At 41.8% G+C, this 21,126-nt stretch overlaps 1 protein-coding gene across 1 annotated transcript; it reads right to left on the bottom strand.

The window, feature by feature from the left end:
* Window positions 1–838: 838 nt before the first annotated feature.
* On the bottom strand, window positions 839–2,992 carry LOC110160616 (sphingosine 1-phosphate receptor 3). The gene is made up of 2 exons (XM_020925291.2): window positions 2,851–2,992; window positions 839–2,431 (listed from the first exon to the last, which is right to left on the bottom strand). The coding sequence occupies exon 2, from the start codon at window positions 2,364–2,366 to the stop codon at window positions 1,236–1,238; it is 1,131 nt and encodes a 376-aa protein (XP_020780950.2). The 5' UTR covers window positions 2,367–2,431; window positions 2,851–2,992; the 3' UTR covers window positions 839–1,235.
* Window positions 2,993–21,126: the final 18,134 nt, after the last annotated feature.

Raw genomic sequence — 21,126 nt, 5'->3', positions numbered from 1 at the left:
ATTTATGTTCATAAAATGTGCCTTTTTGTACAAATGGTGTTTTGATTTGTTTTTCTTTAAAAGTGCAATAGCTGAACTTTAATGGGGCATGCCTGTTCATTTGGTTGTGTTTTGCCCTTGCTGCGTGTTGCTGCTTGACACTACTGTTTGCTCCTATCTCTCCCTCCCTATTCTATATTCTAAATGTATCATTTTCAGAATCTAAATATACTTTTTTGTTAAATAAACTCACAAATGATCACTATTTTGGAAGTAGAGAAAATAAAAGAAATCAAAGGTCCAAATGATGTTTACATTTTTCATCTTTCAGTTCAGTTCTCATTATTTATGGCTGTCTGGTAATAAACCCTTAAATGTCCAGAGGTTTTAGTGTTGTGTGCCAAACACTATAAAGTGTACAATGAGAAAATTGCCTATAGTTTAGTTGTCATTCTAGTTAGTGACACAAGATGGCGCTCTTGTGCAATACATGACAATGCAATGATTTAGTAGGATTCATTGCAAAAGAGAAATTAAATTCTGTCAACTGGACAAAGGTTTTTGGTCGAAGTTTCAATCAAAACTTTTCTCCAATTGACAGAATTAAATTTTTCTCTTTTTTTGTTTTCTTTTGGTATATAATTAACATTAATCATGTAAATGCAGTATTTCTGGCATACATTTTTTATACCTTGTTGCATGGATAAATCTGAAAAAATATGTCTTATGGACATTATTGTAATTTGTGATATATATATATATATATATATATATATATATATATATATATATATATATATATAAATTACTATACTTCTACAGACCTTCACATGCCTTATATTTTTTTTATAACCTTTAATTAAATTTCTTTCAAGAATAACCACTGATAGTACTGTTGCAACAGTTGTTGAAACACTGAAAGGCTGTAGTGGTTCTGTGGAATTATTGACTTACTCGCTCATGCTGATAAAATTGCAGAAGAAAAGCCAGATAACATTTGCATACTTCTTGATTAAATAATTGGCTACAGTATGTGTAATAATTACAATATTAGCGACAGCCAACAGCATTTGCATAGTGGTCAAATGTTGAGAAGATATCAGTTCATTCATAGACTAATTACATTGGCTTACACATTGCAATGAACATGCAGATAAATATTACTAAATACACTAAATACTATTATGTTAACTGTCCAGCAGTTGGAGCCAGCCCATTCACAGCATGTACATCTCACTCTTTATCATGCCAGTCCCTCAGCCTTCAGTTGCACCTCCACTGACCACAGACACCTGGCCTGGCATCTGACTGGCTTCATCCTGGTCCAACAGTACTGGTCTTGTCCCAATGGGCTGGTTTTGATTGGGGTTGTTCTGGCTGCTCCATGACTTGCTTCTGCTCCGGCTTGGTTCCAGTGACTTCTTTGCTCCACTACCATTTGCAGATGCGTTCACCCTATAGCAAAGCCCGCACACTAACCCGAGGAATGCTCTCCTCATTTCTCGGCTGGCCAGTGTGTAAATTACAGGATTCATGGCAGAATTGATCACTGCTACAGCGATAAACCAGTCTGCTTTATACAGTATGGGACACTTCCATCGCTGTTCACATGCAACATCCACTAAAAGTAACACAAATATTGGCGTCCAGCAGGCAATAAAGACACCTACAACAATGATGACAGTCCGAAGTAGGGACATGGCATGCTCAGAGTTGCTATGCTTGCTTACTTTGCGACTACTTGATTTGACTAATATGTAGATCCTTGCATAAAGGATAGACATAGCTAGAAGCAAAACCATGAAAACTGTTATACAGAAAGCAACATACTTCTTTGTATAGAGAGGCAGCACCGTTGAGCAATCTGGCAAGTTGTCCAGGCAGTTCCAACCCATAATTGGTAGTGTTCCAAGAGATATAGCAATCAACCAACAAGCCCCAATGAGCAGAAATACTCTGTAGTTTTTGTTGGCATCATAGGGCCTCATTTTGATCATAGTCAAGTGTCTCTCAATAGCAATCGCCAGGAGACTAAAAATGGATGCTCCGAGTGCTACAAACATGCTTCCCTCTCTGATGAACCAAAGAACAGGGGAAAGTTGGAGGGTCCTATCTCCAGAAAGCAGCAAGTTCACCAGGTAAGTGACTCCAGACAGGAGGTCACACAATGCCAGGTTGCCAATAAAAAAGTACATGCGATTGTGAAAGCGGTGGTTCCTCCATATGGCCACCAGAACAGTGAGGTTCTCCAAAACAATGAAGCAGCATATGACAAGGAAGAGAATAGTTTGTACGTTCACTGTGCCAGGACTGGTGCCCACATTGGGCCGGTGGTCAAGCTTGCCGGTGTAGTTGTAATGGAGGTAAATTTGAGGGTTGATCATCATGAATGAGCCCACTGGATGTCAGATGAAGGAGATGGCTCCACTGTATACAGTGTCACCTTGGGCAACTATAACAAAAACAGTGCATTAGTGATGGATATGTCAAGTTGCTCTAATTGATAAATTGATTTTAAAAAATTTAAAAAAAGTTAAATTCAGGTTTCTCAGGTGGACGTAAGCTAATGACTGAATTACTCTTCTAGTAAACAATTGTTTCTAGTCTAATGATCATTTTGTGTCAAGGCCACTAAACACACGTACAATCATGTTTTTGTTTTTGTTTTGTTTAGTTTAGTTTTTTGTTGTTGTTTTTTAATTTTGAGAGACTAGAAACCAAAAGAGAAGTTAATACGTTACTAAAGTCTGTAAACCATGGCCTCTGTTCTCACTATCCCAAACTCTAGAAACAGTCCTATTTCAAAGTAGGCATTTCGCATATTCGGCCTAATACAAATCAAAGTGAAAAAAGACAAACAAAAAAACTCACCGTGTGATGTCTGCAGTTCTTATCAAGTCCAAAATATAAGGCACGCTGAAAAACGCACATTTCATATTACTTTTAAAAGGGTACTTGAATCCACGGTCTATAACAAAGCTCTGAGTGAGGACACTGTCGCTCCTCTTGGTCGGTGAGTCTGTGCTGTGAGCGCAGGACGCAGCGCCACGGGCTGAAGCGGAGATACACCCTCCCTCCCATATGACTATAGACTGGATCATGACCACAGGCACAGGCTTGTGCTGTGGCGTCTGAGATTTAATTGTGAGTAACAAAACGATGTTTTTTTGAAAAACATAAAACTTTGTTCATGTCTATGTATTGGTAACATTTGAATTGCCTCCGTTAGTTTTATTGACTGTGTGTGTGCATATAGCAAGTGCACTTGCTAGTTACCACGTGTGATGATCATGTGTATGATTGGGGGATACAGTTACCTGCTTGTTTAGTTACATTATAGTCCTTATGTATTATGTATTTTTGCTTTATTTAAAGCAGTAAAAGTAATGAAACCACACCATCTTATGTCAATGTATTATGAGTTGAATATTGGACAGGGTGAAAATGGCGAATAGTGGCCGGTCATTCTTTTGTTCTGTTGACATGAACTCGGTCAGGAAGGATGGGCAGGGCTGGCCATATGAAGAGAGGGAGAGTGGATTATTTTAAATAGATGTTATGAAGCAACATACTAACACCAGACTTAGAGCATTATTAATGAAATATGGATGAAACATAGTTGTCAGACCCATATCATTGCAGCCACTTTGTAGGGAATTTCCCTGGTTATTATGTCACGACTAGACATCATCTCAGAGAACCATAGATATGTTTACCTTGGTTAAATAACTGTCTGAGTTCTGGAGTAGGTCCATTGTTTGTCACTGTCACAATTCCTATTTTTCTGCAGTTTGTCATAGTGTGCCAACAGCTTTGGAGCAAAAATCTTTGAAGAAAGTGATCCACATTCTGGACTCATGGTAAGCTGGTCCCAGTCCACATAAAGGCAGCTGAGAGAACAGGAGAGAAGGACCATGGTTGGAAAAACTACAGTGATGTGGAACGAGCATCTGCATTTACATAAACTTGGGCCAAAAGTGAAACAGTCAGCAGGTCCAAACCTATAATATGTGGTTAGAGAGGCCTGTGCCTGGTGTATTCATAGACAGATGAAGAGGAGTAGGTCCAGGACCACCCTCACTTGAATGTTATACTTTGGTGCACTAAAGTTTGGGGTTGTGAAAGTCCTCTGGTGGTCTCAGCATTTACACCAAAATGGTTTGAAACCATCTCACAGGTACTTCCACATATTAAAATACATATTACTTCTGGATAAATACACACGGAAAGCCCTCATTAGAAAGCACTGTTGGCCTCACTAATGTTTAAACATTTTCTCCAGAGAAATTTCCATAACTTAGAATGCACTACATGTCACTACAGGCTCTATTCACTTCTCATTGTGAACCAAGATTATGCTAAAGAGAATGTTAGATTACACTCCTCTGTAACTGCAGTGCAACTGACATTATCATGCATTAGAAAAGGTAAAAATCTCACTGTTTTATTGGTCAGCTAATGGTTAAATGATCATTATAGGTGCTATGGCCAGTGGTTGTATTATGACTTTGCCAGTTTCAGCTCCTAACCCCTCATTATTGAGCTGGAGACTGGCTCATGGACACACATATGTACAATTACACTAAAAGCATGTCTTTAATTTTACTCTGCTTTTTGGAGTCTGGGCTTCAGTCCCTGCTCTGTGGTTTTTGTGGTAGCAGCATTTCTAGGCCTGGCAGTCTTTTATATGCAGCTTTGCAGAACACGGTCTCACTAACGTCAGTGAGGAATCATTCCAGCTGTGGTAAAGTTTAGTCTAGGATCTGCTCCCTTGTGAAGGCTACACAAACAGAAACATTCTTTACACTCTTGTTTTTCGCATAGTTTTTTATCCTCAGTAATTCACAAAAGTCTCTGTCATTAGAGATTGTGGATTTTAGTTAGTCATCTCATGTATTTTTTGTTATTTTTCATTAACTAAATGAGTTTGACTGAAGCCAGATTCATAACCCCTTAATATAAATTATCAACAGTTCTAATCATTAGTTTTTTCTTTTCAGATTGAGGATGAGAGATGCAGTGTGATGTTAGCCACTAACCAGGTGAGCCACTAGAATTAGAATCAGATCGATTGATTAATAATTGCATTATGCATACACATTAACTTTAGGTTCAATGAGGCCTTGAAAAGTTGCGGCCATGGGCTTTGAGTCATTTCCTTTGTCCTTCCAGACAGTTAATGTAAGTGTAGGCACTGGGGCATTTATAACATAGTGATGCCTGTGCATCTCTGCCGGCCATTATACCTACAGTACTAAGAGCAGCTTGTATTGATGTGCTGCTGTCATTGACCGTTGCTTGAGTTACTGCTGAATGGACAGCTATTAGAATGTCATTAAGAAGTCTGCAGTCTTTACAGCACAGCACAAAGCTCTCTTACACATACAGGACATGTAACACAAATATAAGGTTTAAGTGTAAATCTCTATGCTTTGGTTAACAAAGTAAATCTATGTGTCACTGTTTCTCACAATGCGGTTTTCAATAGGGGAGACATGCCTCCCCTGGGGGGCGCCAAAGAGTCACTGGGGAGGTATGACACAGACATGAAGAAAAAATAACAGGCCACATCTGTACACATCTGCAGTAGTATTGATATCGGTAATTGTGCATGTGTGTATTAGCTGTAAAATTATGTCGCCATGTGTTGTGCCCTCTACTCTGACAGTTTGGGAGAGGTACGTGGTTGCTTTTTGTAGACAATGAAGGACAGAGACGCAGTTCACGTCCTTACTTCATTACTTAATTTCAAAAAGAACAGCGAACAGTTGTGCGCAGGCGCATAACACAATTTTCCATCAGCCAATAGAAATGACACTTGTAAATATGTAATTGTACAATTTTTAGTATTTATACTTTTTTTACCAGATGAATTATCTTTTAAATTTAACAGAACAATATTAATCATGTTTTTAACAATATTTTAAATCGTTGACCCACTTTTTTTAATCTGTCACACAGGAGATGTAACACAAATATAAGGTTTAACTGTCAACCTCTATGCTATGGTTGGTTTGGCGTGTATTAGCTATAAAATTATGTCGCCATGCTGACAACCAACTCATAGTTTAGAGCGACATCTTTTTTGCCTTGTATACGCCGTGTGGACCGCGCTTCCTCCCGTACGCTGCGTGGACTGGGTGGGTCTTTACGCGTATGCTGCGTGGGCTGTGCCTCCTCCCATGTGCAGCGCGGGTGCACCTCTAAACCAGAACTAAAACCAGGACTAGACCAGGCCTAAACCAGGTCTAAAATAGCACTAAACCAGGACTAAACTAGGACTAAAAAAACAAGACTAAACCAGAATTCAAACCAGGACTAAATCAGAACTAAAACTAGGTCCAGGTTTTGCTTTATGCTAGTCCTAATACGAGTTGAATTTGGATCTGAAGTATTTCTGTTGCAATACCTAAGTCAAAAACATTTGCAAATTACTCTGTAGTGTTAACTACTGACTATTTATCTATTGCAAGTAAGTACCTTGGTAGAGAGATGGTAAATTCAGTAACAAAAACTATATGTTATCGTAGCTCCAGTGGGTAATAAAAGGTTGGGACTGTGTTATGGTTATTGAAACATTTAAATGCTTTTGTTTTTTTCTCATGCATTGCATAGGGAAGGATATATATATTCTCTTATACAGCCTTAGCTATATATAGCTATATAGCCTATACAGCCTAGCTTAATTAATTGTAATTATTGTAAATCAGACATAATTGCACGTTTTCCCTCCAGCTTGTGTTCTTATAACTAATAAGATGTGATGTAGCTCTAAAGTGATAAACCTTTATACGCTACTGTGGTGCAACCAAGAAATGTGTGTGATGCATACAGGAAGCCATTACTGTTCTGATGATGATGGTGTATATAAAATCAGATAGTGTCCAGGGCCAAGCCTTTTCCAGGTTTTAAGCAGTTGCTAATGGGCTTCAGTTGGATAAACTACTCTGCAAGAAGTAGGCTCCTCTAAATGAAATTACATGGGACTGTATTAAATGAACAAAACTATAAAATGTAAAGACAACGACCAAAACCTTGGTGTGACCACTGAATAAAGGAGATTCCAAATTGGCGATTGAAAAGTGGGCATCTTTGTTATTATGAATTTGTGCATTTTTAATTAACCAAAACTATTCATGATTAATTCATCTTTGTGTGCTGTTGGGGTGTTGACAAAACATTAATGGAATTGTAATGATTTTTTGCCTATCTGCGCAATTCTGCAATATCATACATAAAATAGATTTCAAATATTTTCATAACTGTATATGAATTATACATACATCTCACTGAACCAAACCATGCCCCCATCCTCATCCTCACTCCCCACCCTTCCCCCATCACACAAACAACATGAGCCTTATCGATCAAATACACCTACTTTTTTCGTAGGGGTGGCACAGTTCACAAAATTCATGGTTCGGTTTGTATTGGGGTTTAAGGTCACGGTTTTCTGTTCAGTACGGTTCTTGTAATTTTTTTCTTTTTAATCTTTAATCTCCAGAAATATACTTCAGCATATGCTATGTTGCTTAATTATCCACTATTTAGGATACAGAATTTAAAAAGTTATAAAATTATAGTTAGTAATGTAATCATGGACATTATTATTGAACATAGGCAATTGTTGTGCTTCGGTGAAAAAAATTTGCCACCTTCCTAACCCTCCTCAGGAGTCGGGATACTTGGTTTAGTGAGATTGCACTCTTGGCTGCAAGGTTAAGGGCCTGGCTCCACTGCACGCACACTGCTGCAGTTGCCGGTGGAGCCGCCATCTCCATCTCCGGGGGGCCTCTTCTCTCCTACTTGTTTTTTATACACATGACGCGCAGCACCCACCCTCTACACCTCTTCTTTTGCGCCAAAACGAAACAGGTCACATACGGGCTAGGGGTGGCACGGTTCATGAAAAAAACGAACCGTTCGGTTCGTAACGTGTGAGTACCGTACGGTTTCCATGGTTCCCGGCTTGCGCATTGTAGCCTTGTGAAAATTACAACTTCAAGATTTACAGTCAAGAAATGAAATTAAATGTTACACTTTCTTCAGTACGAACACTACAGACAATGCTATAAATATAGTGAATGCTATAGATTTAGCAGCGGGACTTGGGCCACACGTCGCGTGCTTCGCGCACGCCCTACATGATCGTAAATACGCGTGCAGTGGCGCCAGGCCCTAAACTTGCTGCCAAGAGCACAACAGCTGCCTATGTTCAATAATAATGTGCTTACAGTCAAGTCAAACTCAGTTTGGGCATGATTACATTACTAACGATAATTTTATAACTTTTTTAATGCTGTATCCTAGGGTTGGGCGGTATCCAAATTTTGATACCGTGATACCGTCTCAGGATTTTACCAGGGTAGACGGTATTACCGTATTACCAAAACGTCAGCGTTTACGTGCGTAACCTCGCGAAACCACAGCTGCGTGTCAAAGAGCGGCTCCACCGGCAGCTGCAGCAGGACGTACACGCGCAGCACTGCCTCTGTGTTTGTCAATGGGAAAGACGATCAAACTTGACTGAGCGCGTTTAGATGCTTGTATGAGGTCCACAAAATAACAGCAGAACAGACTTGTATTTACCTTCTGTACAGACTCATGGCAAACGCCAGGATTTCAAAAGTAAATTTTAAAGCGCTTATTAACTGTATTTCTGGACCTGGGCTCTTTCACACGACACAGAACTGCCCCAGGTGTGCATTGTACTGATGGTAAAGGCACAAATACAACCAAAGATTCATGCTCTCTGTGGATTTTGATGGGGACAAGTGCCTATGCTCACGTAAAGCTTCAAAAAAGAAGATGGATTTTATGTTCTGAAATCTACGCGCGCAGGACGTGCTGCTCCATATGCGCGCCGCCCTCATTCACTTTCCATGCATTCTAAAAGTTACGAGTCCACAAGTTGCGTAGGGGCGAAATACGCACATGCAGTGGAGCCAGGTCCATAACCTCTGAAAAGTTAAAACACGAACTGTCTCCAATGCGACACGTACAGAACAGACTCACCGTCAGCTGCAACATCCTCTGTCACAGAAAAAACATATTGTAGCGTCTCCCGGTAATGAATAGACAAATAGTTTACAAGTGTCACTTTATTGTAAGAACTGTATCAGTTACTGTTGGCCATAACCACGCCAATACAATCCGGTTTACAGTTCAATAGGTCCCGCTCAAACTCGGACTACGCTACTCACAGAACCAAACAAGAAAGAAAAGAGAGAGACCCCTCCCATCACAACCCCTCTTAAGCGTAACGTAACGTAAGTCCAGCCCCCCCCCAACTTTCATCCAATCACGTAGGCCATGAGTTTAACATAACACATCAAATAACAGTTATAGAGAAAGGGAACAAGGTTTTAACAATTAACTATTGCAGGTTGCTACACTGCCCTCCCCTTACTAAGTCCCTCGCCCCGAGGGATCACATATAAATTCCCTCAGGTGACCTGGGGCCCTTCTCTGCCTCTGTGGCTTCTTAGGGGTGGCTACCTGCTGTTCTACCTGCTGTCTAGGAATAACATGCTGCTGGACAGGGGGTGAGTGAAGGCATGAGTCAGATTGTGCAGAAAGGGTGGGAGAAACAGTCAAAGTTTGAGGTATGGCTGTTCCTCTTCTCTGTGTTGTAGGTTTAGGGAGCTGTGAGGGCTGTGCATTACCCATGTATGGGGCCAACCTCTCCCTGTGAAGGGCCACCCGTCTACCTCTAGATGGCAGCTGCACCGTATACACCGTCTCCCCAAGCTGCTCCAATACCTCACATGGACCCACCCAGTGACAGTCCAGTTTCGGGCACCTTCCCTTCTTCCTTTTGGGGCTAAACACCCACACCAAGTCCCCAGCGTTAAAGTCCTTTCCTTTGGCTCTTATGTCATAGTTCCTTTTCTGCCGTATCCCCGCCTTCTGCAGCTGGTCACGTGCAAAGTTGTGAGCTGTCTTGATCTGGTCCTGGAGCCTCCTGGCATATTTGGGGCCTGGAGGGGCGGCAGGAGTATCCGGGGGTCTACCAAACAACACTTGATCTGGAATGGCAAAAGCTTCCGGCCACTTGGTGAAGTAGTCCATGGCAGCAAGTACATAATACATGATGATACCCAACTCTATATCGCCGTGTCTCCTGATGACCTAAGCCCGATCGACACCCTTTTTAACTGCATTTTAGATATTAAGTCCTGGATGGCAGCAAACTTCCTCCAGCTCAACCAGGGCAAAACTGAGGTTTTAATAATTGGTCCTGAAGCTCAGAGAGAGAGACTCAAAGCTTTGAGCTACACATCAGGTCCATCACTAAATCTGGTTTTTATCATCTAAAAAATATTGCCAGAGTCAGACCATTTCTCTCTCAAGCCAGTGCAGAGACTTTAATACATGCTTTTATCACAAACCGTGTTGATTACTGTAATGCTCTTCTTTCTGGTCTTCCAAAGAAAACCAAAGCTCCACTACAGCTCCTCCAAAACTCTGCAGCACGGCTGCTGACGAGGACCAGGAAGAGAGAGCATGTCACCCCAGTACTGAAGTCTCTGCACTGGCTTCCTGGGAGCTTCAGGATAGATTTTAAAGTTATTTTATTGGTTATAAAGCTCTTAATGTTCTTAGTCCTGTTTATTTATCTGATCTGCTTTTATCATATGAGCCCTCTCGGACTCTCAGGTCTTCAGGTAGTCTTCTTTTAACTGTCCCAAGAGTCCAAACTAAAACTCACAGTGAGGCATCATTCAGCTTTTATGGCCCCCGTTTGTGGAACAGTCTACCTGAGGATCTGAGGTCCGCTGTGAGTGTTCATATTTTTAAAAGTAAACTCAAAACGTATCTTTTTAATTTAGCTTTTAACTGAAACTTTTACTTGTTTTACTTGTTTTATTATTATTATTATTATTGTCATTATTATTTGCTTTTAATTAAATTACCATTAATATTTTATTTAGTCTCCATCTGTTTTTAGCTCTCCATTTATATTTTTACTATAACCTTTAGGAGCTTTATGTTTATGTTTTATTGTTGTATATATGCATGAAATAATGGGGTGGGGGGGTTGCTGTTATTTTTAATATTGTAATTTTTTCTGTTGCATGTGAAGCACTTTGTGTTACATTTCAAATGTATGAAAAGTGCTATACAAATAAAGTTTGATTGATTGATAACGATTTCCTTTGTCTGTGCGGGGAAAGGGACCCATTATGTCTACGGCCACCCTCTCCATTGGTGCCCACACCATGGACTGCTGGAGCTTGGCGTGAGACTGGCCAAGGGGACCTTTGTATGCAGCGCAGAGGTCACAGCGGCAACAAAAATCCTCTACATCCCTCCTAAGCTGTCCCCAGTAAAACCCTTGTCAGAGCTTGCGAAGGGTTTTTGAGACCCCAAAGTGTCCTGCTCCAGTCGTTCCATGACAAGTCCTAAGAACAGAGTCTCTGAGAGCTCTGGGGACGACGATTTGCCACCTTTCTTCCCCAGTGGCTGGTTCTTTCCATGCCCTCTGGAGCACTCCCTCTTTTATTCGAAGAGCCCCAAACTTCTCAATGAGCCCTTTGGTAGGCAGGGAGAACCTAGCAACCTCACTCCACTGTGGCTTCTGTCCTGACTCCACCTACTGTAGCACAGGTTGCAAGTCAGGATCCAATTCCTGCTGAGCTCTCCATTCAGTTGGATCGTGAACTTGTGCCACTTTACAGATCAGCCTGTCTCCACTGCACAAAGAGCCACGCCTTTCCTCAGCATGGAGTTCCTGTTCTCTGGCCTCACGTTTTTCGCAATAGTGGCAGCTATCAGGAACACAGGGCCGCCTAGACATTGCATCAGCATTGACATTGCGACCTCCAGCGCTGTACACAACCTTGAAGTTGTATGGTGCTAGTTCCTCCAACCAGCGTGCAATCTGGCCCTCTGGCTCTTTAAAGGACATCAACCACTGGAGAGCTGAGTGGTCAGTTCTAACAGTGAAGGGCAGACCACAGAGGTAGTAGCAGAAATGCCCTATCGCTCTCACAATAGCCAGTAGCTCTCGGCGTGTCACACAATAACGGCGCTCAGCTTTGTTGAATGTCTTGCTAAAGTATGCGACAACTTTCTCCCCCTCTGGTCCCACTTGACTCAACACTGCCCCCATCCCCATATCACTAGCATCTGTGTCTATGACGATTGGTAGAGTGGTGTCTGGAGGGGTCAGGGTGGGGGATTCAGTCAGTGCCTTTTTCAATGCAACAAAGGCCTAGTCGCACTCGGGTGTCCACACAAAATCAGAGTCTTTTCGCTGCAGGCGGAACAGAGGTGCGGCAATACAAGAAAAGCCGCACACAAACCGTCTGTAATAAGAAGCAAGTCCAGTGAAGCTCTTCAGCTCTCTGAGGCTAGTCGGGTTGGCCAGTCCCTTACTGCCTGCACCTTTTCCTCCAGTGTGCTGATGCCTTCCCCTCCAATTCTGTGCCCTAAAAACTCCAACTCTCTTCTCATAAAACAGCATTTGTCAGGGTGGAGCTTCAGGCCAGCTGCAGAGATCCAGTCTAGGACCTGCCAGAGGGATCCCAGGGCTGTCTTGAAGGAGCTCCCATGAACAAGAATGTCGTCCAAATACACTAAACATTCCTGTCGTGGGATGGCAGCCAGCACTTTTTCCATCAGCCTTTCAAAAGCGGCTGGGGCATTACACAAGCCAAAGGAGAGGACCCGGAACTGCCACAACCCTCTGCTCGTGCAGAAGACCGTCTTCGGTCTGGCATCAGGGCTGAGTGGCACCTGCCAGTACTCACTGTGTAGGTCTAATGAGGAAGAGCCAGAAACCAAGTCCAGGGACTCGTCAATACGTGGTAGAGGGTACGAGTCTTTTTTTGTCACACTGTTCAGAGGTCTATAATCCACACTAAATCTCATTCTGGGGCTTTTTTTTGGTTGACCATCACAACCCCAGAGGCCCAGGGAAGGCTTGCCTGAGCATTTCATGTTTGGCACATCAGCAGCCGCTTGATGTGCCAAACGGAGCCTGCGTGGGCGTGTCTTGATAGGGTGCGCATCCCCAGTGTCAATTTCATGTTGAACCAGGTGAGTTAAGCCCACTTCTTCTTCCGAAAGAGCAAAGATGTCTTTGTACTCCCATAATACTTGCCATAATGCCTCCCGCTGATCAGCCTCCAAAGTGGCACTGTTGCGTTCCCATATCTCTCTTACAGCTGCTTCTCTGTCCATTTCCTCTACTGCAGGTAGCTGGTTCGGAGCAGGTGGTGAAGCATCCATGTTTAGGTGATGGGCATTGTGGGAGTAGTGGACCAACGTCCTGCTGCATCCCTGCTACTCTGGAGGCCTCTTAGCACGGGCTGGGGACCTCAACGGGGTGCACCATTTCAACTGAGGAACCCCCTGGAAAAGTCACTGAGTTATTTTCAAGGTCTAACACACAGCGAGCGGCCCGCAAAAAGTCTAGACCCGATATGCAGGGGTCCTGTACTGCAGCAACCCACACCTTAAAGTCCACAGATATTTCTCCCACTTGAATGGTCACTAACCCTTTACCAAGCATTGGGGCTAGCTCACCAGTCACTGTTCGCAGCTTCACGACAGTAGGTTCCAGCAATGTCCCAGAGGGCACCACGTCTGGTCTCATCAGTTTTGCAGTGGAGCCGGTGTCGACAAGGGCAATGCACGGTGCCCCTTCCAGGGTAATAGGAACATGACAAAAATTCCCCACATGGGTCCAGCCCACCACCCTTGAAGATTCGGCGAAGTCATCTGCTTCTGGGGGGAGTGGAGCCCCCCTCCCCCGACTGCTCCGTTGGGCTCCATCCTCTTGTGACATGGCAGGGTGGGACACAGGGGCAGGAGCCTGTGTGGTCCCATTTACACAAACCCCAAAGCGTTTCCCCGACCCCCGGCATTCTGGGGGCACTTTGCACTGATATGGCCAACTTGACCACACGCCCAGAAGACAGGAGGACCACGGCGAGGGTGGGTGCCACCATGAAGCGGTTGCAGTGACACAGCACGGATCAGTTCAGTCAGCTCAGCAACCCAGGCAGGCTTCTTATGAGCTGGGGCGTCCTGCACCGCAATCTTCACCACAGGACCGTTCTCCTCTCTCCAGGGCAAGCTCCAGCGCCTCCTGTAGGGTACGGGGGTGTGCCAGCTGTGTTTGAGCATGCAGCTGCCTGAAGAAAATAGAAAATTTTGAAAAATTAAAAATTTCCTCAAATCCTCAGTGGATTGGGTAAGCTGTCTACAAATACATTCCAGATGCAAAGAACACATGTGGTGACAACATTCATTTCTACATGATTTTGGCTCAATTTAATGCCAAAAAATAAGGCATTTTTTCACTTTTTTCCAATATTTTCATCTTTACCTCATTGGCAATCAACTATTCCCCCAAGTTTTGACATCAGCCAATATGCCATTCTTTTCTTCAAACAGTATAGTCATTCCACAGAAAAAAATATAAAAATCCAACCAAAATCAATGGATCTGTGATGATTTCTTTACCATCAACAGGCCCAGAACCTCAATAGAATGTTAGGCTACTCTTAACATTCCATAAGGCACACTGGATATTTAGCATGGTTGTTAATGTCCACATTATTAAACATCATGGTCCCTCGCTCCACCTTGTTCACGAATTTAAAAAGTCAATACAAAAGTGAAAGGCACCAGCTGTTCACCAAGAAACACCCTCCACTGCAAAGAGACCAAGACATGATGTTGCTGTAAAACCACAAGAACAAGAAAGTGTGAGCTCAGCCTGTTTGTCTTATGTACGTCTCAGTTAACAAACAGGATTTTACTTTGATGGTGCTCCACATACAAAATGTTCTCTGCAAACTCAGGATAAGTTAGGAAGTCAAAGGTTTCCTTTTTGGTTCTTCTTGTGGATGAATCCTGCCCATCACCTTCACCTTTCACTATTTTTCAGTTCTGTTGTGAAGAGAAACAATTTGAACAGAGGTTTGAGTCACACACATCTGATTCACTTTTGCATTTATGGAGTTCGCAAACAAATTTCTCAAGTCGTTTTCTGCTGTTAGGATCCAACAACCACACAATTAATGATATCTGAATCACAAAACTAAAATATGACAATATCAGAACCAGAAACAAAAGTGATATGGTTCAAAAGACTTGAAAAGATTGACTTTGACAATAGACACATCCCACTGGGAAAACAAACATGGAGGTTTGATGCTCACTTTTTTGGAAAATCCTTCCCAGTATGGATTGCACAATGACCAGAAGTCTGAGATTCTTGATGCATCTATAGGACGCCCAACAAAAACTTTGGCATAGCCAAACCAAATTTGGTACACAGATGCACCATGGGAATAGGGACAAAAAAGTATATTAACAGGAAGTCGGCCATATTGGACTGATCGCGTGACTCGGCGCCAAAGGCGCATTTTCTTGTCCTCATATTTGTACGAACTCATTCTAAGGCGTTTGACCCAGAGTCACTAGAATCATTCTGTATCATCTAGACGAGTGAGACATTAAACGTTGTTTAAAGCTTTTTAAAACAGTGTTGCTGTGGCAACGGTGCAAATTTCTTCTTGCCTGAAGTAGAAAATGTCTGCACTGCTTGTCTCTGGTTTGGTAACGGGCAGAGGAAGCCATGACAAACTGTCTGCATTTTGATGGCGGTCTAGACGCCTTGCGATATTTGATGTCGTATGAATGGGCTGATAACTGCATAGCCCACCTCTGCATGTGGCTCGCTGCCAATGACGGTATGCCTGAGTGTGGGCGCAGGATGCTGGTGAGAGGTCTATGATCAGTAAGAAGGGTGAACCGCCGCCCATATAGATACTGGTGAAAATGACGAATTCCAAATACAATGCTCAGTGCTTCCCTCTCTATCTGTGCATAATTGGACTCTGCCTTATTCAGTGTTCGCGATGCAAATGCAATAGGCTTTTCTTCCCCGCCTGGCAATATGTGGGAAATAACAGCTCCCACTCCGTAGAGAGAAGCATCACACGCTAGCTGTATGGGAAGAGAGGGGTCAAAGTGTGTCAGCACTCCAGACTTCAACAGAGTGTCTTTAGCCTGCTGAAAAGCCTCTTGACAGGCTTCATTCCAGTTCCAGATTTTTCCTTTACAGAGTAGACTGTGTAATGGTTTCAGTATAGATGCTAAATTTGGTATAAACCGGCCATAGTAGTTGAGTAAGCCAAGAAAAGAACGTAACTGACTCACATTTTGCGGTGGTGGGGCATCTGCAATGGCAGGACTCTTAGAGGGGGCAGTATGCAATCCATTTGCATCGATAACATGTCCCAGATATTCAACAGATGACTTGAAAAACTCGCACTTGTCTTTGCGGACTTTAAACCCATAGTCTTTTAGCCTTTGAAGGACTGCATCCAGATTACGCAGATGTTCCTCATCAGTGGCTCCAGTGCACAGGATGTCATCTAGGTAGCATTGCACTCCAGGGAGACCACTGAGGATCTGATCCATGGCGCGTTGAAAATGGACAGGGGCTGATGTGATTCCAAAAGGAAGCCAACAATATCTGAACAGACCCTTTTGTGTTGTTATGGTGAGGGGCTTTCTTGACTCTTCCTCGACACACATCTGTAAGTAGGCCTGATTCAGATCTATTTTGCTAAACTTTTGTCCATGACTGAGTCCTGCAAACAAATCATCAATGTGAGGAAGAGGACATTGTTCAGGGGCTAGTACAGGATTCAGCGTTACCTTGAAATCTCCACAGATTCAAATGCCTCCGTTTTTCTTTGACACGGGAACAACAGGCGTCGCCCACTCACTAATAGCTACAGGTTCCAGCACGCCACTTTTGACCAGAGAGTCCAGTTCAGCATCCACTGTTGAGCGTATGGCGTACGGCACAGGTCTAGCTTTCAAGAACCTTGGCCTTGCATCTGGTTTAAGGCTTAGCTTGACAGTGATATCTTTCATAAGGCCTAGTTCGTTGAAAACGTCGCAGTGTTTTTGCAAAACAGCTGTTAACTCTCTGGAAGTGGGTGACAGCATCTTCACAGTCTGCCAATTTAGTTTCAAATTCTCTAACCAAACTCAGCCCAGGATAGCAGGACAATGTCCTTTAGCCACATAGATGGGAAGTGTTCTCACTTGATTGTTGCTTTCAACAGTTACGTCAGTCATGCCAGCCATGCCAGCCATGCCAGCCATGGGCACTGGTTCCCCAAGGTAAGTCCGAAATCTGGTGTCTGAGGGTCTCAGGGGTAAGTGTCGTAGGTGGTTCTCATACACCTTTTTCGGGAGGATGGAAGCTTTGGATCCAGTGTCAATCTGCATATTTACTAGATGTCCTTCTAACAGGGGTCTGGCCCAATAACCCTCATCGTCTTTATAATATTTTCAGTGTATGCACCCTCACCTCTGATTCTTCATCTGACTCACTAGACTGTTCGTCTTGTTGCCTCACTGTGTGAACTGGTCTTTTCTTCTTTTCTTTCCTGGAATCTTATCTGTTTTCAAACATTTTCTCATTCTTTTCATTTCTGGTCACTTTTCCTGTATTCTTTTTGCTTTGGCATACTCGCTCTAAGTGCCCCCGTTTCCCACAGTGACGACAGTCCATGTCCTTACATCTACACGTCGTAGCTAGGTGTTCCATTCTGCCACAGCCCTCAGACAAATTTTTCTTGGCCGTCAGGCTTCCAGGTGAATTGGCCCAAATGACCTTGCATCAATTAAAACAATATTTTTTACTGTAAGTTTTTTGAAAGTCTATCTTGATGAAGCTAATATTTAATATTTAGTGTGTGATTTTAAGGATCTTAACATGAATAAAGACTGATGGCTCATTGTAACTTGTTAAACATGCACACATTTCAATTATTGTACAATTGTATCAATTATGTACTGAGCATCAGTCTATGGCCCGCGATCGGCCCTCTGCTTCATCTGTGTTTAGATATGTGGCCCTTGATGAAAAAAGTTTGGACACCCCGTCATAGACGTACAGGAAAAACAACAGTGTAAGATTACCCAGCATGCACGGAACATCATCTGTGGTAAGCAGGAAGGACAAACATAACAGGAACTTTTTAACCACTAAGAGAGCAGGCTGCATACCCTACTTTTATGTGAATTTCACATATGGTCACATTTCTAATGAACTACTTAAGTAAATCAGCTCCAGTGTTTTTGAATTACTCCTCTACTCTTTTACAATACTCTTCTAAATCCTTTGCATATTTCATTAGGTTCATATCCTGCTGGTGCCTCTTTGACCCTGACTCCAGGACTCCAGGTGTCTGCCGCCCTCTTTATACTGCATGAATGGTGAGTTGGAGCTGCTGAGTGGCAGTAGCTGAAAAATGAGCTATAAAATGTGTGTTACTTTCAGTGAACTAAAAACAGCCAGACTCAACTTCCTCACAAGAGAAGGAAGTTGTGTCAATACAGCAGCCAACAATAACAGTGCGGTATCAGCAAATTTTGTATCACAATATATTGACATATTTTCATGACTAAATAATAGGAAAATTAACAAATGTTGAATAAGACTATTTTGCATTTCTACTTATTCTACTACAACAAACATCTTATAGAGTGTTACTTGTTCTCACTTTCCAGTAAACAGAGGTTTGTAGAATGTTTTAGTGTAGAGAAAAACAATTGTGTCAAAAACACATTTTCTCAGCATATGATATAGGAAGTATGTCATAGTATATAGTTAGGGATAGTATGTTTTAGTTGGACAAAATGTGTAAAAGTAGGAAAATATAGCTCTGACATTTTTTCTCACTCAGTTTGCCTGACCCAAGTGCAAGCAACCCACAAGTATCCAAAATAGTTTTTGAACTGTTCAGGAAACCCACGTCATTGTATTTCTATCACCTTATAGACACTGTTGGACATGTTACTCCAAAACTGTAATGCGTTATTTATTACTTGTTACTGTCATTTCAAAGTAACTTGTTACATTACAATATTACTGTATGTAAAATGTAAGGCATTACTCTACTACTGCATTACTTATATGTTACTCTCACCAAAATAAGTGTTGCTGGTCGTCAGATAACAATCAGCGAGCAAAGATGCTGAACTTTTGCACCATATATGGACTGAACCAGGACTAAACCAGGATTGAACCAGGAGGACTGAACCAGGACTGAACCAGGTCTAAACCAGGACTAAAGCATGTCTAAATTAGGACTAAACCAGGACTTAACCAGAACTGAACCAGAGCTGAACCAGCACTGAACCAGGACTATACCAGGTCTAAACCAGGACTAAACAAGGACTAAATCAGGTCTAAGCCAGAAATGAACCAGGACTAAACTAAGACTTAACCAGGTCTAAACTAGGACTAAACCAGGACTAAGCCATGTATAAACAGGGTGGAGCAGGGTGTCTGCAAAGTGCGATCGGGCGTCAGCTGCGATTAGCCCCGTGGAGCATGGAGCTCTGCGCTGGTCCTTTTGCCCGCGGTCACTCAACGGTCTAAGTGGTCGCACCTCCAGGCCCGTCCTGACATTCGAATCCTTAACAATGGCATTATTTCTGATATCACAGTGATTTTAGTGAATTTGTATGATGAAAAATGAAAAACCCACCACTTCAATCCATGTTAAAAATGCATTGTAATGCACATTACTGACATTTGTACAGTAAAATATTACCTTTTTTTCCCCCTGTAATCCCTTACATTACTGTGCGTTTGTGACGTGTTACTCCTAACACTGCTTATAGATAGATAGATACATATTTTTAAAATATAGAATATATATAATAATATATAAATATATATTTTTTAAAGAAATTCTATTATTATACACCATCACTTAGGACATTCTTCAAACATTAGGAGAAATCCAGGAGCTGCAGTTATGTCACACATTGTTCCTCTGAATACCTGCGCATTTTCAAGGCCCTTTGTTTTAGGCGTTTCCTCCTGCTCTTTGAATCCCCACAGAGAACATGAGAGTGCGTTAGCTGCAGCCCACTTTGTGCTTCTCTGACTGGCTGCATTGTCATGCTGTTTCCTCAAAGGATGTCCCATTAAAAATGTAACAGGCATGTCTTTGTTTTTGTCAAGGCATTTACACACACAGTCTCAACAAGCACTAATGTTTATACCTTTGGACAGAGGTGGGGGACTTGCAAGTTGTGACATGGACTCTAGTCAGACTTGAGTATTTTTAGGACTTGAGACTTCATTGGACAAAATGGACTAAGACTTGGGACTCGATCTGGACTTGAAGGTCAATGACTTGGGACTTGACTCGGATTTGAGCCCTGTGACTTTGTGAAGAATTGAGATGCTTCTCCTGAAAAAAAATTTAAATAATATACAGTGCAATACAGCAAAACAGGGGGGACTACATAGAACATCCATGATCCTTCCATTTCAGTGTAGCCTGCACAACAAAATAACTGTTATTAAGCACTTTTAAATCTGAAATGTTGTTTTTTGACCATAATGATTCACACTAAGATCTTGTCAAGACATTTAAAAAGGAAAAAAGTAGTATTTCTACAACTCTTATATACTCGATAAATACTCGTATATATATATATATATATATATATATATATATATATATATATATATATATATATATATATATATATATATATATATATAATATATATATATATATGGTATGGTATATATATATATATATATACCATGACTTTTTAAATACAATTTTGTTTTACACGTTATATAAACTGCAAAAATTTTTAATGACTTGAAGCTCAAAGCAGACGACTTGGACTTGACTTCTACTTATGGGCCAGTGACTCGAGGCTCGACTTAGACTTGCCTGTATTTCATTGGGAATTGACTCAGACTTGCGGTGAAAGCCGTCATACTTACTTGAAACTTGCAAAATAACAACTTGTTTTCACTTCTACCTTTCACCCACAGAGGCAGGGGTCACAGGATGTAGATCACAGGAAGCCTTAAATAAACCTTCACTATTGATAACTGTTCACATGTGTATTAATGTTTGGTTCAATTTTTGTGTTTTGTTATTTTAAGAAAAACATAGCAAGAAACAGAAGACATACGGTAATTGATTCATGTAACTACCCAGCAAAATGTTAATAGATCAACTTTAAAAATACTATACTAATCAGATAATTTGATTAGCAAATCACTTCATTGTTATACACTTATACGTGTCCTTGTTTTTTAACAAGCATTCGCTGTTGAATAATAAT

This window comes from Boleophthalmus pectinirostris, unplaced genomic scaffold (genome assembly GCF_026225935.1).
Source record: "Boleophthalmus pectinirostris isolate CB_2022bp ecotype Guang Dong unplaced genomic scaffold, ASM2622593v1 HiC_scaffold_18, whole genome shotgun sequence".
NCBI lineage: Eukaryota > Metazoa > Chordata > Actinopteri > Gobiiformes > Gobiidae > Boleophthalmus > Boleophthalmus pectinirostris.
The sequence above is the reverse complement of the archived record's forward strand: the minus strand, read 5'-3'. Positions and strand labels throughout refer to the sequence as shown.